The sequence below is a fragment of the Monodon monoceros genome, unplaced genomic scaffold (assembly GCF_005190385.1).
Source record: "Monodon monoceros isolate NGI ecotype Baffin Bay Population unplaced genomic scaffold, NGI_Narwhal_1 Super_Scaffold_18, whole genome shotgun sequence".
Classification (NCBI taxonomy): Eukaryota; Metazoa; Chordata; class Mammalia; order Artiodactyla; family Monodontidae; genus Monodon; species Monodon monoceros.
In genome coordinates, this window is record NW_021703774.1 from 176,319,560 (window position 1) to 176,335,026 (window position 15,467).

At 46.5% G+C, this 15,467-nt stretch overlaps 1 protein-coding gene across 2 annotated transcripts in view; it reads left to right on the forward strand.

Moving 5' to 3' along the window:
• DNAJC11 (DnaJ heat shock protein family (Hsp40) member C11) overlaps positions 1-15,467 on the forward strand; it is a 69,696-nt gene that overhangs the window by 43,224 nt on the left and 11,005 nt on the right. For both annotated transcript variants that reach the window (XR_003794460.1, XM_029228793.1), the window contains exons 5-7: positions 11,307-11,435; positions 12,357-12,479; positions 13,346-13,419. Coding sequence is in view for 1 of the 2 variants with exons in the window: in XM_029228793.1 (XP_029084626.1) it covers positions 11,307-11,435; positions 12,357-12,479; positions 13,346-13,419 (326 nt within the window). In the remaining variant the exon portion in view is untranslated. The remainder of the gene's footprint in view (positions 1-11,306; positions 11,436-12,356; positions 12,480-13,345; positions 13,420-15,467) is intronic.

Genomic DNA, 15,467 nt, shown 5'->3' on the forward strand with positions numbered 1-15,467 from the left:
CATCTAGGAAAGGGCTGGGCCTCATCTCTCCAACTCCAGGCCCAGCCTGTGGGCGATGGTGTCATTTGGTTATGTTGGGCCCTCCTGATCAAGGAACATCTGAGACTTATGGGCACAAGAGGTCTATTAGGTTTTGGGGGGTTTTTTTAAATAATTTTTTTAAACTTTTTTTTTGGGGGGCTGCGTTGGGGCTTCATTGGTGCGCACGCGCTTTCTCCAGTTGCGGCAGTTGGGGGCTACTCTTCGTTGAGATGCGCGGGCTTCTCATTGCCGTGGCTTCTCTTGTGGCAGAGCACAGGCTCTAGGCGCTCAGGCTTCAGTAGTTGTGGCCTGCGGGCTTAGTTGCTCCGCGGCATGTGGGATCTTCCCGGACCAGGGGTCAAATCCGTGTCCCCTGCATTGGCAGGCGGATTCATAACCACTGCACCACCAGGGAAGTCCTCTACTAGTTTTTAAATATTCATATCAGACCTTTGTGAGATATTAATCATTTTTAAGTAGCCCCTAGTTTCGAAGTCTAAAGTATGGCAATTTTTTTTCGTGTGTGTGTGTATCTAAATAATATGTGTAAGTAGGTTAGAAAGTCAGATAGTTACTAGGCTTATTTTTTTTTTAATGTTGCCCCCACCTTGTGGGTTCCTGACTCCTGTTCCTCACTCCTCCCTTCTGAGCTCTTTTCTCTGACATTTCCTACTACGTCTAAGTTGCATATTTACTCTGTTCTGTTTTTTTCAGTTTCAGAAATTACCTGTTGACCTCTTGCCAGAAAAGATAAGGATATAGTTCTCCCAAACAACACGTTTGTTTCAGTTCATCCAGTGTAATTATAATACCCTTTAGGGCTAAATGAATATTCACGGTACGAATACTCAGTTGAGCCTGATAGTATACTATGACTACCTGACTTCTCTTAACATGCTTTTTACTCCATGGTGTTAGTAGTTGTCCCATTTGGTTCCTTTGATTAGTTTCCTATAAATCTGTCAGACACCTTGTGTGTTCTCTCTCCTTTTGCTCCTGGTAGCATCCCTCTGTAGCTCTCCTCCATCATCCCCCATCCCAGTCCAGACTAGACTCTGCTTTCTAGGCCTGCCGTCCAGCTGTGACCTCAGGACTTTCCTCGCCAACTTCCTAGGACTGCCTTTGTGTTCATTCATTCAACAAATTGGCCTTGAGTGCCGGCCGAGAGAGGCACTGTTAGACACTCAGCAGAGCAGCCCCTTCCCTCGTGGAGTTTGGATTCCCTCCAACCCTTTCCTTGGTTGGCTCCCACACCTTCCCCTTTTTGGTTTATCTCTTTGTGGAGGAAGCACATTCTCCAGTTGCTCCTTTACACAACATGCCTAAAAGTCAAATTTCTTTTCCGTTTCATTCCCATTCGAGTGTCTTTTAAAAAAAAAGATAATTTATATATAATTGTATTTATGTATGTAATTATATATACATACATACATAGAAAAGATATGTGTAATATTATAAACTATAACATAGTAATAAACGCCTAGTACCCACTGCCTGACCCCAAAACAAGAATATTGCCCATAACTTGCGTTCACTTCCACATTTCTCTCCTTTTGCATCTCCCTGCCAGAAGGAAACACGATCCGAAAGGGTCCAACATGTGAATAAAAGGAATGTATCAATAGAAAGAAAGGGAGGACGAATATAAAAGAAATAATATGAGAAATTTCCCAGAATTGAACGACTCAACTTTCCAGGTGGGAAGGGTCCACTCTGCTCCCAGCACAAGCAAGAAACTCACACGGTCCTCATTCTGTTGCTTTTTAAATTTTGTTACAAATTGGATTATGCTTAAGCAATATAGTGTTTCATTTTTATTGTTTTTGAGCTTTGTGAAAATGGTACCATGCTATAGGCATTCTTTTGGGACTTGCTTTCTCCCCACCACTCATACTCTTCCAAAATTGTGTATGTTTCATGAAGCTGTGGCTTACTCGTTTTCATTGCTGGGTACCACGGCTTATCCGTTCTCCTGCTGGTGGAGATTTCAGTTGTTTCCAGGTTTTTGCTGTTATGAACGTTGCTGCTGTGAACATTCCTGTGCATGTTTCCTGGTGCACATGTGCAAGGCTGTCTCTTGAGTGTGTGTGTGTGCATGTGTTTGCACATATGCACGTACACCCATATGCCACACATACCTAGATGTGAAATTTATGGGTCATAATATATGCAGATGTTGCCATGTTATTTCCCAGAGGTAAAACATTGACTTTGCGTAACTCAAAGTCAAGTTTATACTTGATGCTAAGTACTGTAAAGCATATATCTTTATACTCTTTGTGATATATATGTGTGTGTAGATAGACACACTTGTAAAGTGTGTGTATCTGTAACTTAATATTTGGTTATTTCTCTATATTTAATAATAGGTATTGCTTATTTTTGTCTATTTAGGCCTGAAAATTGGCAGTTTTACATAATTTGACTGGATATTAAGTTCCGGTTTGGAAATCACGGCGGAGGGTCTCGGGGCGGCTTTCTCACTTGTGCTGATACTTATAGCGGACCCTCCCGCCTGGGAAACTGAGTGGTCTTCAGTTCGGAGACATTTTCTAGTATTTCTTTTCCCCTCCTTTCTCTCTTTCCAGATTCCTTTTATTCACATATTGGATCCTTTGGACTAATAATTTTATCTTCTTTTTTCTCCATCTCCATTTTGCATATTTTTCATTTAGTTCTACTTTTTTGGAGATTTTTTTTCCTAGATTATTTTCCAGCCTTTCTGTTGAAGGAATATAGAAAAATTTTTAATTTGTCTATAATGTTTTTAATATCTTAGACTTTCTTATTCTCAGATTTGTTGTTCTTTTCATGGGAAGTAACGGGGTAGGAATTAGGCATTTGGAGATGCCCCAGGTTCAAATCCTGTCTCTGACACTTATCACCTGTGACCTTGCGCAAGAGACTGCAGCTCTGTGCTCCTCAGTTTCTTCGTCCGAAATGGATAAAATGGTGCCTACTCACCGTTGATAAGAAGGTTAAATGGAAGAGTTCCTGGCACATAGTAAGCATTCATAAATGTTGTTTATTATCAATGCAATACCTCTTATTTTTCTAAGGATATTACCTACAGATTTCTCGCCATTTTCTTTGGCATTTGTATTCTGTGCTTCTTTCTGGTTCTTTCTGATCTTTACTTGGTTTCAGACTTTGGTGTTGGAGGTTTCCCTCAAATGTCTGGTAGTCCTTGGCTGTCTGCCATGAAGAGTGAGGCGGTGAGGCTGAGTAGACACTGCATGTTACTTGGCCGGGCTCGTCCCCGATGGGCTTAACTCTGGGGTGTTTGGGTGGAGCACCCACGCACACACACCCCACCCAACCCCGCCAGAGGTTAGCGTCCAAAGGCTTCCTCTCATTAGCAGGTGGTTTTTCTCTTGAGAAGAAACCTCCAGTCTCCCACCTGGCTGCCAGCAGTCTCATAGCTGAGTGGGGTAGGAAGTGGAGGCTGGGACCATTCAGCGTGTAGTCCACCTCAGCCTATTTCCAGTACGGGCCCCACTCCCCCGCTGCTGTGCGTGGAACCCCTTCATGTGACTTCTCCAAAGAACAAGCCTCTGTCACTTGGCTCCTTGGGGGAGTGGGCAGGGGTCCACGTTTCCGCGACTCCTGGGGTGCGTGGTCCCTCCACCTCCTGACCAGCAACACTTAGGTTTCAGTTTTCTCTGCAGAATCAGTTACCATCTCTTCATCCTTCTCCAGTTTCTAAAATTTGGTTAACACCTCTTATCTGTCACCTTTAGTTATCCTGTTCTTTTTGTCTTTGGCTTCGTCATTCCTTTATTGTTATTTTGGGAGGGAGGAGGGTTTCAGGAGGACACTGAGATAAACGTGTATGTGTTTTTAATCCCGTTGATCTAACCCATCCAAATTTACGTATTGGAGATAATTGCATTAGAAAAGACTGTGTTATTTATCCATAATCATGAATGAAATAGAGGAACAAAAACTCTGTCAGCTGCAGCGTCTTTATTTAAAAAAATGATCCGGTAGCCAGAGGTTGGGATAAGGGGAGGGGGGTGGGGAGGAGGTAGGAGCCATTGCAGAAGGGCCACCAGAGGGATCCTTGTGGCAATGGGGGTGTTCTGTGTCTTGACTGTAGTGCTGGATACATGAACCCACATAGGCGATTAAGTGGTATAGAATTAAATATACAACCACAGATGAAAAAATAAAAATAAATAAAACTGAGGCGCTCCAAATTAGGTTGGTGGACTGTATCAATGTGACTATCCGATTTGTGATAGTTTGCCTGTAGTTTTGCAAGTTTACCGCTGTGGAAGGCAGTACTCAGGGTCTCTTATTATTTCTTATAACTGCATGTGAATCTACAATGATCTAAATAAAATACTCAGTCATAAGTAAAGACCCCAAAGCTAGTCAGTTAACTCAGCTACATCACAGTATGTTCACCTACTAAAAGTTCAGATTCTCAGGCTCTGCCTCAGAGCAAATAAATAGGAGTCTATCAGTCTGCTACCTGGGAATCTGTATTTATACAAGTCCCCACCCCAGGAATTGAGATGCGTGGCTGAATTTGAGAAGTATTGCAGTAGTCTGCAGACGAGAGAACAGACAGGTATCTTTTTTACATTGTTCTGTTATCAGTTAAAGAAGAAAAGGGTTGACTTATGAGTGCAGTATTTGGTAGTCCGGGAAGATGGTGATCCAGTGGGGTTGTAGTTTACAGGTTACAATGGGCTCTTACAGGTAGCATTCAGCTACCTCCTCTTGTGTCCAGCTCCTTAAACCTTTGAATCTTATCAGTTTGTGATTTTCATTGAGTAGCTCAAAACTTGAGAAACTAATAGATTCTTTTTACAACCTGTGTTATACTCGAATGACTGTGACCTGATTGAAGGTAGTATGAAACCGTGGGGTGTGTTCCCCGTGGAGTCTGTTAGCTCTGCTAATTGGTGGGAGGGGTGACTGTCCCATGCTATAGATTGAATCTTTGAGCTCCAAAAAAAGTCTCAAAGGTCTCAGTTGAAAATCTGCAGCTGCCGGCTGTCCCACTGACAGTTTTTCAGCAGTATCATCGTTGTATGGAGCTAGATGATATGAAACTCAAATTTCAGTGTCCATAAATAAAGTTTTATCAGAACATAGCAAAGCTTATTCATTTACAGATTACCTGTGGCTGTTTTGCACTACAGCAGCAGAGTTGAGCAGTTTCCACAGCAGTTGCCCACGAAGCCTTAAGTACTACCTGGCTCTTTACAGAAAAAGTTCGACTACCCTGCTCTAGAAAAATAAGGTGAGATGTGCTTGTAGCAGGGGAAAAAAATAAAGAAAATGCTTTAAAAGTTTTGTGATTTGCACTTAATAGCAAAGATTACCTAAAAGTATTTTCCTCTGTAAACTCTTTATATGAAAAAATGTGATTTAATAACGATTTAATAATAAAAGGACATAAAGGGCTTCCCAGGTGGCGCAGTGGTTGAGAGTCCGCCTGCCGATGCAGGGGACGCAGGTTCGTGCCCCGGTCTGGGAAGATCCCACGTGCCGCGGAGCGGCTGGGCCCGTGAGCCATGGCCGCTGAGCCTGCGCGTCCGGAGCCTGTGCTCCGCAACGGGAGAGGCCACAACAGTGAGAGGCCCGCGTACCGCAAAAAAAAAAAAAAGGACATAAACTTGCATATATTGAGCTAGAAGCTGTTGGAAGCAATCTAACCCATTAATTTATCCAGAGTTAGAGTTTATCTTTTCTCTTTTTTCTTTTTCTCGATCCTTTTTGATCCTCTGTTAAAATTCAGATCCAACTCTCATTCCTAAGTCATGACATCTCATTGTATGAAAAGCATATTATGTTGAAAGTGAAAATGAATTGTAAGTTGCAGCCAAACCCCTGTTTGGCTCATAGAGAAGAAGTCTGTCTAGTTCTGGTGCTGTGACCAGTCCATTTTCAAAAGGTCGTTTCCTGGAAATGGTAGAAGAGCAGATGGCAGGCATCTGAACCGCTCTCGGAAATAGTAGAAGATGACAATCAGTCCCTCTCTGGGTGGCTCTTCAGGTGTGGCTGGCGTTTGAGCCTTGCATTCTCTGGGTCATTCTCTTTCTTTTTGGGGGGCAGGGGGGTCATTTTCCATAGACTTGGATCAACACCAAAGGCCACTGAGTCACAGAAGTCACTGGCTCATTGAAGTTTTCCACTGTTTTGGCCTTGTTTAAAGAAACAACAAAATAGCTGAGAAAATGATGCCTTCAGCACTATTTTTAAACTTCTAAAGTCTACTCTACCCTCTGGTGAATCCATTGATTGTCAGTGTGGAGTTAACACAAATGTTTATCATTTCAAAGGTTTTCTTTGGGAAAGGAAAGAAAACCGTATTTAACGTTATTCTGGAAGTTTTAGCCAATACGATTAGACAAATAACAAGAGAGAGAAAACTATTGAAAGGGTTTTCATTGTTTGCATATGGTATCATTGCCTGTCTTTTAAAGAACCAACTGAAAACTGTCGGGGCTTGTGAGTTGAATGAGGTGACTGATGACGAAACCCACACACGTAAGTCAGTGGCTCGTGATACTGCTGCCATCGTGACCCTGCTTCCCTCCTCACCCAAGCACAGAGCCAGGGGGAGCCTGCAGGTCAGACCGAGTGGCTCTGCTCTGCTCTCTGGTGGCTTACGTCATTCATGGTCAGCCAGCATCCTGACGGTGACCTGTAGGCGGGGAGACCGTGTCATTCAACATCCAAATCAGGACATTTCTGAGAGTGAAAAGGGGTGTTCAGAAGAAAGTCGCAGAAGTGGAATCCTTATTTTTGGCATACACTTACATACTTTAATTGGTTTATATCCTTCTCTGATATTTTGTGTCTGGTTACATGCTGCTGCATGACGAACCTCTCCAAAGCTTAGCGGCTTGCGAGACGATTTGATTTTCTCCTCGCTCCTGTGGAGTGACTGGACTCGGCGGATGGTTCTTGCCTGGGGTCTCCCCATGCAGCCCAGTGGTAGCTGGGTCATGTTGAAGATGGCATCTGCACGCCTGTGCCTCTCCTACACTGCAGCTGTGGTGGCCAAGGGTGGCCTGCCGTCTCTCGCAGGCGGCCTCTACCCCGGCTACCTTGACTCCCAGCCTGGCAGCCTCAGGGTAGTTGGGTTGTGTCACGGTAGCTAGCTTCCCCCGGGGCCTAGACGAAGCTGCAAGGTTCCTTGTGACCTAGCCTTGGAGTCTGCGCCATCCCATCCTCTGCATCCTCTTGGGCAAAAGCAAGTCCTGGGTCACTGCAAATCGAGGAGGGGGCTCTGTGCAGGGCTGCAATTCCAGTAGGCATGCCTTTGTGGGAGGCCTTCCTGGGATTCTCGAGTCCACGCTCTGTCACCGCTGTTTTTCTTTTTTTTTTAATAAATTTATTTATTTTGGGCTGTGTTGGGTCTTTGCTGCTGCACACGGGCTTTCTCTAGTTGCAGCGAGTGGGGGCTACTCTTCATTGCAGTGTGCGGGCTTCTCACTGCGGTGGCTTCTCATTGCGGAGCACGGGCTCTAGGCGCGTGGACTCAGTAGTTGTGGCTCGTGGGCTCTAGAGCGCAGGCTCGGTAGTTGTGGCGCACGGGCTTAGCTGCTCTGCAGCATGTAGGATCTTCCCAGCCCAGGACTTGAACCTGTGTCCCCTGCTTTGGCAGGCGGATTCTCAACCACTGCGCCACCAGGGAAGTCCCCCACCGCTGTTTTTCTGAAGAATGTCCTTTCAGTGTCTCTGTTTTTTATTCCTTCATAACATTGCCTACCATATTCATACAAGGAGCAAATTTATTTAGTAAATTTGAAATTTTTGGCATATTTGATTCTTCTCTGTATACTGTAGTATTCTTTTTTTTGTCTTTCTTTGACTTATTTCACTTAGCATCCTTTTTTTAATTTGAGGTATAATTAATTTACAGTATTATATGAGTTTCAGGTGTACAGCTTAATGATTCAAAATTTTTATAGACTGCTCTATTTATAGTTAGTATAAAATATTGGCTGTATTTCCTGTGTGTCCTTGTAGCTTATTTATTTTATACATAGTAGTTTGTAACTCTTAATCCCCTACCCTTATCATTCCCCTTCCTCCTTCCCCCTCCCTACTGCTAACCACTAGTTTGTTCTCTATGAGTCTGTTTCTTTTTTGTTATATTCACTAGATTGTTTGACTTTTTTATCCCACATATAAGTGATAACATACTGTATTTCTCTTTCTCTGAGTTATTTCACTAGGGATAATACCCTCCAGGTCTATCTGTGTTGTTGCAAATGGCAAACTTTCATTCTTTTTTTTTTTTTTAACATTTATTTATTTATTTGGCTGTGCCAGGTCTTAGTTGCAGCATGTGGGATCTAGTTCTCTGACCAGGTATCGAACCTGAGCCACCTGAATGCTGCTATGAACATTGGGGTGCATGTATCTTCTTGAATTAGTGTTTTCGTTTTCTTTGGATATATAACCAAGAGTGGGATTGCTGGATCATATGGTAGTTCTATTTTTAGTTTTTTGAGGAGCCTCCATACTGTTTTCCACAGTGGCTGCACCAGTTTACATTCCCACCAACAGTGTACCAGGGTTCCCTTTTCTCCACATCCATTTATGATCTTCTGAATGCTTCAAGTTTAGATGTCACAAAACTATAGGAAGACCTTGTCAATTTCATTCCATTCCAGGAGAGGATATAAATTTAACCAATTAAAAATGACAGGGCTTCCCTGGTGACGCAGTGGTTGAGAGTCCGCCTGCCGATGCAGGGGACACGGGTTTGTGCCCCGGTCTGGGAAGATCCCGCATGCCGCAGAGCGGCTGGGCCCGTGAGCCATGGCCGCTGAGCCTGCGCGTCCGGAGCCTGTGCTCCGCAACGGGAGAGGCCACGACAGTGAGAGGCCCGCGTACCACAAAAAAAAAAAAAAAAAAAAGTGGTATCATTAGTTGTGAGGTTCTTCTACTAATAGAACTAACTTATAAATGGCTATTGCTTTACCTTCGTGCGTGCGTTACAAACCTTAGAATGGAAAAATGAGTAAAATTAACATAGAGGAACTACCATTTGATCTAAATGAAAAGTCATCTTTCACAGCTATATGTAAGTACACCTGCCGCTACAGCCTCACTTTGGGTCACAGTCTTTAAAGAATGCCTCACTGTTGAAGAAGATGCTAAGGCTTGATTTTCATATGGTTGGTGTGGATGGTCAGTGTTCATTAACTTTCTGAGAAAGTGGAAATTTAGTCCTAATTTTTTTTTCATTGAACATACACTATGTTTAATCTCATTCCTGCTTGAAGCGTTTATCAAAAATGAAAGCATTACCCCCTGTCCTACCCCCAGAAAAAAAAAAAGAAAAGAAAGAAACCTTGCAGATTTATATCAGGAGTTGCCAAGTTTGGCCCACTGCTTCTTTTTGTGTGACCTATGAGATAAGAATGGTTTTTATATTTTTAAATGGTCGGGGGAAAAAAATCAAAAGAAGAATAGTGTTTTGAGATGTGAAAATTATCTGAAATTCAGATTTCAGTGTCAATAAACAAAGTTTTATTGGAACACAGTCAGGCCCAGTGCTTTGCTGGATAGTCTGACTGCTTTCCCCACAGCAGACGTGAATTGCAGCAGAGACCGTGTGGCCCACGGCGCCTGAAGTATGTCCTGTGGCCCTTCACAGCCAGTGTGCCGGCTCCTGGTTTACACCATTCAGGAGATGGGGAGAAACGCCAGCAGCAGTGCTGACACTGCTCTCTGGTACCTTCTCTTGCAGGACTGGCCCACCTCTGTTTCCCACGCGTTCACATACACCTGGAGTTGCCCCTGGACATAGCCGACCGGGGGCTTGACAGCTTCACGCACGTCACAGGCCCGAGCACTGGCCACCTGCCTGATGTGCCAAACAGGCAGCAGCTTCTAATAGTTCTGCCGCCGCCAGCTGCGGCCGCGAGGGCTGTGTCTAGCCACCGTCTCAGCGAGCACGTGCGCGCAGTCCTGGAGTGGGAGGTGCTGTTCACGCCTCCTGGAAGGAGACAGGAGCAGAGTGATGGGTTCGCCTTGTCACCTCCTAGATTCTCCCTGCATCCCACACACCTAGCTGAGACGGTGGCCAGTGCTAGAAGCACAGAGTGATGGCTGCCACCAAACCCACTCTGGCTGCGTAGATTCGGACAACTATTGATGATGATAATACTGTTGGTGATGAAAATACTATTGGTGGTGATGTCACTTCGCTTAAAAATGAACATCTGGGATAACTGCTAAACCACCCAAAACATCAAGGTTAAACCGGTATTATCCCGGATGAACCCCACCCGTAATGTTCTGCTATGTGAACAGCCACACCCGGCACCCCCCAGTCCCGCCTCCCTCCCTCCGCTCCAGCCCCAGTGGCCTCCACGCTCCTCCACGGGAGTCCCGCAGGCTCATCCCTTGTTTCCCTCTCATACCCAGCTCACGTGTCCCCTTCTCAGGGAGAGAACACGTTCTCCCAAGCTCCTTTTGGGGTGATAGAAGTGTCCTGTATCGTGATTTTGGAGGTGGTTTCACAAGTGGACACACCTGTCAAAACTCATTAAATTGTACACTTCAAACAGGAATGGTTTATATTGTTACGTGTAAATTAAACCTCAATGAAGTTTGGTTTTTTTTTTAATGGGCTGCAGAGAATTTAATAAAAATGTGTGTGGGGTCATGTCTTTATATGTTAGATTAAGGTATCTGCCCATTTGTAAGTAAAAATTTTATGACGGTAAAAAATAATAATAAACATTGATTTTCTGAGTAAAGAGCATTTTTATCAGCAAAATTTTAGCTTATTATTTCTTGAGAGAATGGGGTTCTGTTTCTCATAATTTAAGTCTCTAATTTTAGGAGGCGGAACAATTTTTAAATCTGCCATTCTTTATTTGGTTTGCACTTCTTTGTCTTTGAAGGTATTTCTATATTTTAAAGACTCTTAAGGTACTTTGGTGACATAGAGTGTTTAGAATTGAACGTTAAAAGTTTTTAATCCATGTAGCTAGTTTCTAGGTGGTTTTCTGCGTTTGTGGGTTACATCCGGAGATGAGCAATTCAGAGCCATGAAAGAGGTCAATCTTCTTTTCCTACCACTTGTCCTTGGTGAGTCATCCACCTGTGGACATGCCTGGCTTTCTGACTCTACGAGTCAGTGGTGCTCGACCACTGTTCCGGTTTGAACCGTGACATTTGTGCTCCGTGGGCTCGTGGAGTCCCGCGCACCCAGTGAACCACGCGGCTGCTGAAATATAGAGTGTTGTCTTTCATCCCACAAATCCCAAGCCTGATGCTGACTGCTTGTTTTTCTGCCCCAGGGGACCATCAGCGTTGGCATCGACGCCACTGACCTTTTTGATCGCTACGAGGAGGAGTACGAAGATGTGTCCGGAAGTGGCTTTCCGCAGATTGAAATTAACAAGATGCACATATCCCAGTCCATTGAGGTAAAGCACACAGATGCCTCCCCCAGTGCAAGGGGGCTCAGCGAGGGCACTCGGATTAACGAGGTGTGCAGCTGGGATGAGAGAGTCTGCTCAGGGTTTTCTCATCTTTATTTATGAAAGGATGCAGTTAGCCGCTTAAAAAAAGAAGAGCTCCAGTCACGACCTTGTTCATACTGCTTTGCCAGCATGTCAGCAGCAAGAGTGCCAGGGGTGCGTAGCTTCAGAGTCTCAGGGCTCTCCAGCAGGAAACTTTCGCTCATGCTCTAGAAGGGGGAGCCAAGGTCGTGACGATTTTAGGAGAGAAAGCAGCCCTCCGTGGGAAATTCCAAGAACCGGCCTTAGTTTTAAGGCGCACTCCTGTGTGCTGAGCCCTGGGGTCACTAAATGTCATCTTTCTGCCCGCTGTTTGGGTGTGGCAGTGTGAGGCCATCTTGCTGACAGTTAGGGTGGGTCTCTGCCCCCCAGACTCATGCACTTATTCTCCAGTGCATCAGCCTAGAGCGTGAAGTCCTAACTCAGGGAAACCTGCCCCCCTCTTGGGGCTTCCAGAGTCAGTCACTGCAGCCATGGCAAGGACTGGGAAGTCCCAGACGTCCTGCGTGGGGAGGCACGGGGTGAAGTTACCGTGCAGTCTGATGGCACTGGGACACCGAGAACCAGCATCTAGCCCTGCGTCTCCCCTGGATTTTTGAAATTTGCCCATTAAAGCTTTTGCAAAACCTGACCTTGGTGGCCACATGCAGTTCGGATGCCAGGGTGAGAGAGAAGTGAGGCAGGTGAGGCAGTTCTGCATCCCTGCATGCTTGAACCATGTACTCACCTATACTTGTGGCCTTGCACTTGGGGTGTATTCGTCAGGCTCTGTCCTTGGCGCTTCCTGTTGCTTTGATTAATTTATTACCAGCAGGTATCATTTCCTAGGCACCCTTGACAGCTTCAGACACAGCCATCCTCTCTGGAAGCCTCTCAACCCAGAATGGGAACGGAGGGGGTTCCATTAACTTCGCGCTCAGACGAGTCACTTCTGCGAAGGGCTGGGGAGAGGTAAGAATGCCAACGGGGGAGATCGTGTTGTCCACTGCAACAGAATGACCTCAGTTGGCCACATCACTGTGTAAGAGTGCCAGCTGTCACACTTGCATAAGTTGGCTGTCCCCAAGAGAAAACTGTGTCTCATATCTGAGGATTGCTCTCAGTCTGCCGGGCAGCTCAAAGTTAGGATAGAACAAGAAGATATCCCCCTGATGCCAACCTCCAGAAATCCCACGTCTAGAAACTCAGCATCTCTGTTCCCTTAAGCAAAAACCTGTAGGCTGTTCCCTTCTCCTGCACAGTGCAGAAGGCCGGTGCCTCCATCTCAGAGCTCTGGTCCACTGCTTGGCAGTCATTAAGCAGCCAGTTCTGCCGAGCAAATTGAACTGCATCAAATTAACATTGAAGAGTTGCCTTGAAAGTCACCCAAAATAGTAATGAGGCAGCCAAAGCGGCTGGACTTCACGACTGCGAGTGCAGGACTGCTGGTGGGTTTAACATCAGCCCCCTGAGAGCCATCGCCGCTCACCTGTGGGACCTGCAGGCGGTGCAGCGGAGCAGGTGGAAGTGCGCCTGTGCAGCACGAGGGCGGCCACCCTTGACTGCAGCGGGCACCGTGTGGATGGCCTGAGCTAGGGAGACAGGGACCCGGGGCCAGCAGCGCTCTCTTTGGAGGGGCTCAGGCCTCCTTGGGTCTGTGGAGACAGTAATCTCCCTTTGGCAAAGGTTAAGATGAAATATTAAGACTCTTCCACCCCTACTTTTAGAGCCCTGAGGGCCGATGGCATTGAATTAAATGAGGGAATTATAACCAGAGGAGCTTACTGTGCTGTGAGATAAAACACCATTAATTCTTTTTCTTTTTCTTTTTTGAACAGTTAGAATTTGGAGCCGGGGACCTGCAGGGGCCTTTATTTGGCCTAAAGTTGTTCCGTAATCTCACACCAAGATGGTAAATATAAAGAGATAAATGCCCTTTGGTGGTCCTTGTGGATTTAGGAGACCAGAGCCTGTGTATTCTTTTTGTCAGAGTCATCTGCAGTTACGTCGTCTGTCCTGCAAGGTCACTGAGGGCAGACCCTGCAGCTGGCGTGGGGCCTAGGCCCTGTGCTCGTTGCAGAGAGCACTGGGTCGGGGGTGAGGGAGGTCTGCTTCTCGTCCCAGCCCAGGGCCAGGCTCCTGCCCTGCCTGCTCACCGTGGGCTGTGGAGACCATGATACACTGGAGGGGAAGCACTTCATAGGGAAGTGGGTCAGGGTCTGAAATACTTATGGGTTGCGGCTCATTTCTTTGTCACAGAGAATGCGTTTTAGGTTCGAGAGGGGCTTTAGTAAGCAGTGAGGCAGCCTGATTATTAGGCACATTCGTGTTATGCCAGAGCTGTAAACCCCACCACCTCTGCTCTCCTTCGTCTTTGCTTTGGCAGTGCTGAAGGACTGTCCCTTCTAGAAAACAGAGGTGAGGGCTTCCCTGGTGGCGCAGTGGTTGAGAGTCCGCCTGCCAATGCAGGGATCACGGGTTTGTGCCCCGGTCCGGGAAGATCCCACATGCCGCGGAGCGGCTGGGCCCGTGAGCCATGGCCGCTGAGCCTGCGCGTCCGGAGCTTGTGCTCCACAACGGGAGAGGCCACAGCAGTGAGAGGCCCGCGTACCGCAAAAAATATATATATATATATATAGAAAACAGAGGTGTCCTTATTCCCCACTGAGCTCAGATAAAAGAATTGGGTGGAAGGTAAACAACTCTTTCCTCTGGGGGATAAAATACAGCTAAAGGAACTCTGGAACAGAGCACACGTTTGTGAAGAAAGGTGTTTCGCCCCCAGCTCCATGTGCGTCTGCATGCCTGCAGGGCAAGACTGGTAAAGGCCAGCGTGCAGGGCCGTCCCACGCAGAGTAAGAAGTGTCGTGAGAGAGAAGCTGTGGCTTCTCGACGGGTACAGATGAGCACAGCCCGAGCAGAGCTCCGAGAGCGGGGCTTCCAGGCAGAGAGCGAGGGGTACACCAGACACCCCAGCACGGGGCTCACCCACATGCCAGTTAGAACGCGGCTTCTCGGGCCTCAGCTCTGGGACTCGGACCTGGCAGGTCTGGGAGAGGGGCAAGGGGTAAGGCTTTTAACCAGAACTCGAAGTGGGCAGTATATGTACGTGTCAGCATTGTCCTAAGCTTGTCTGCTTGGGATCGTCTCCTCCGATGCTGCTGACGGAAAGCACAGGTTCCTGCCCCCACCCCCAGACCTCTCTCAGGTCCTCTGAGATGGGGGCCTGGAATCCATAGTTTTATCAAGCACCCCAGGTCATTCTGAAGACTAGACACATTTAGGAGGCACTCGCTGAGGAAAATCTGTGGGCTGTTTCGTTCTGGTTGAGCCTCAAAGTGTCTATCCATTAAGTGGTCACCCGAGTCTAGGTGTGGCTGGTCATCAGCTTTTGCAGGTCTGGAGATTGAATTTCATCGTAGTACCCGGCTTATCAGACTTGAGAATGCAGATTTATAAAAAAGGGTGCCAGCTTGTTAATGTACAGTGTCTCCTCCTCCAGGTGCCCTAGTCCCTGGGTCAAGTTACTTTCAAGTCCAAACTGGTGACGAGAAGGTTATTAGTTGGTGGGTGTGGGTGAGCCTGGAGAAAGGCAGGCGGCCGGTGGGAAGTTCTCCGTCTCCCAGGGCAGTGCCTGACTTGCTGCTCTGGCCCCAGAGTCTGTCTCTCTGTCTGTCTCTGTCTGTCTCTGTCTCTCTGTCTCTCTCTCTCTGTCTCTCTCTCTCTAGGACACGCTCCAGAAAAATACAAAATCGTATTACTTTGATTAAACAGAGATCTCATTGTTTATGTTTTGATTGCTTTAAAAGTCACGGGGTGACTTTTATCTCTCCTCTCCCTGCTTGCCTCCCCCGAATGACCCAAGTGTGGCTAGAGGGGAAGAATGTGGCTGCTGCCCGGTGTGGCTGGAGTGTCAGATAAAGGGGGCAAAGTTGGGTTGGGGGCCTTTGCAGAGCAAGG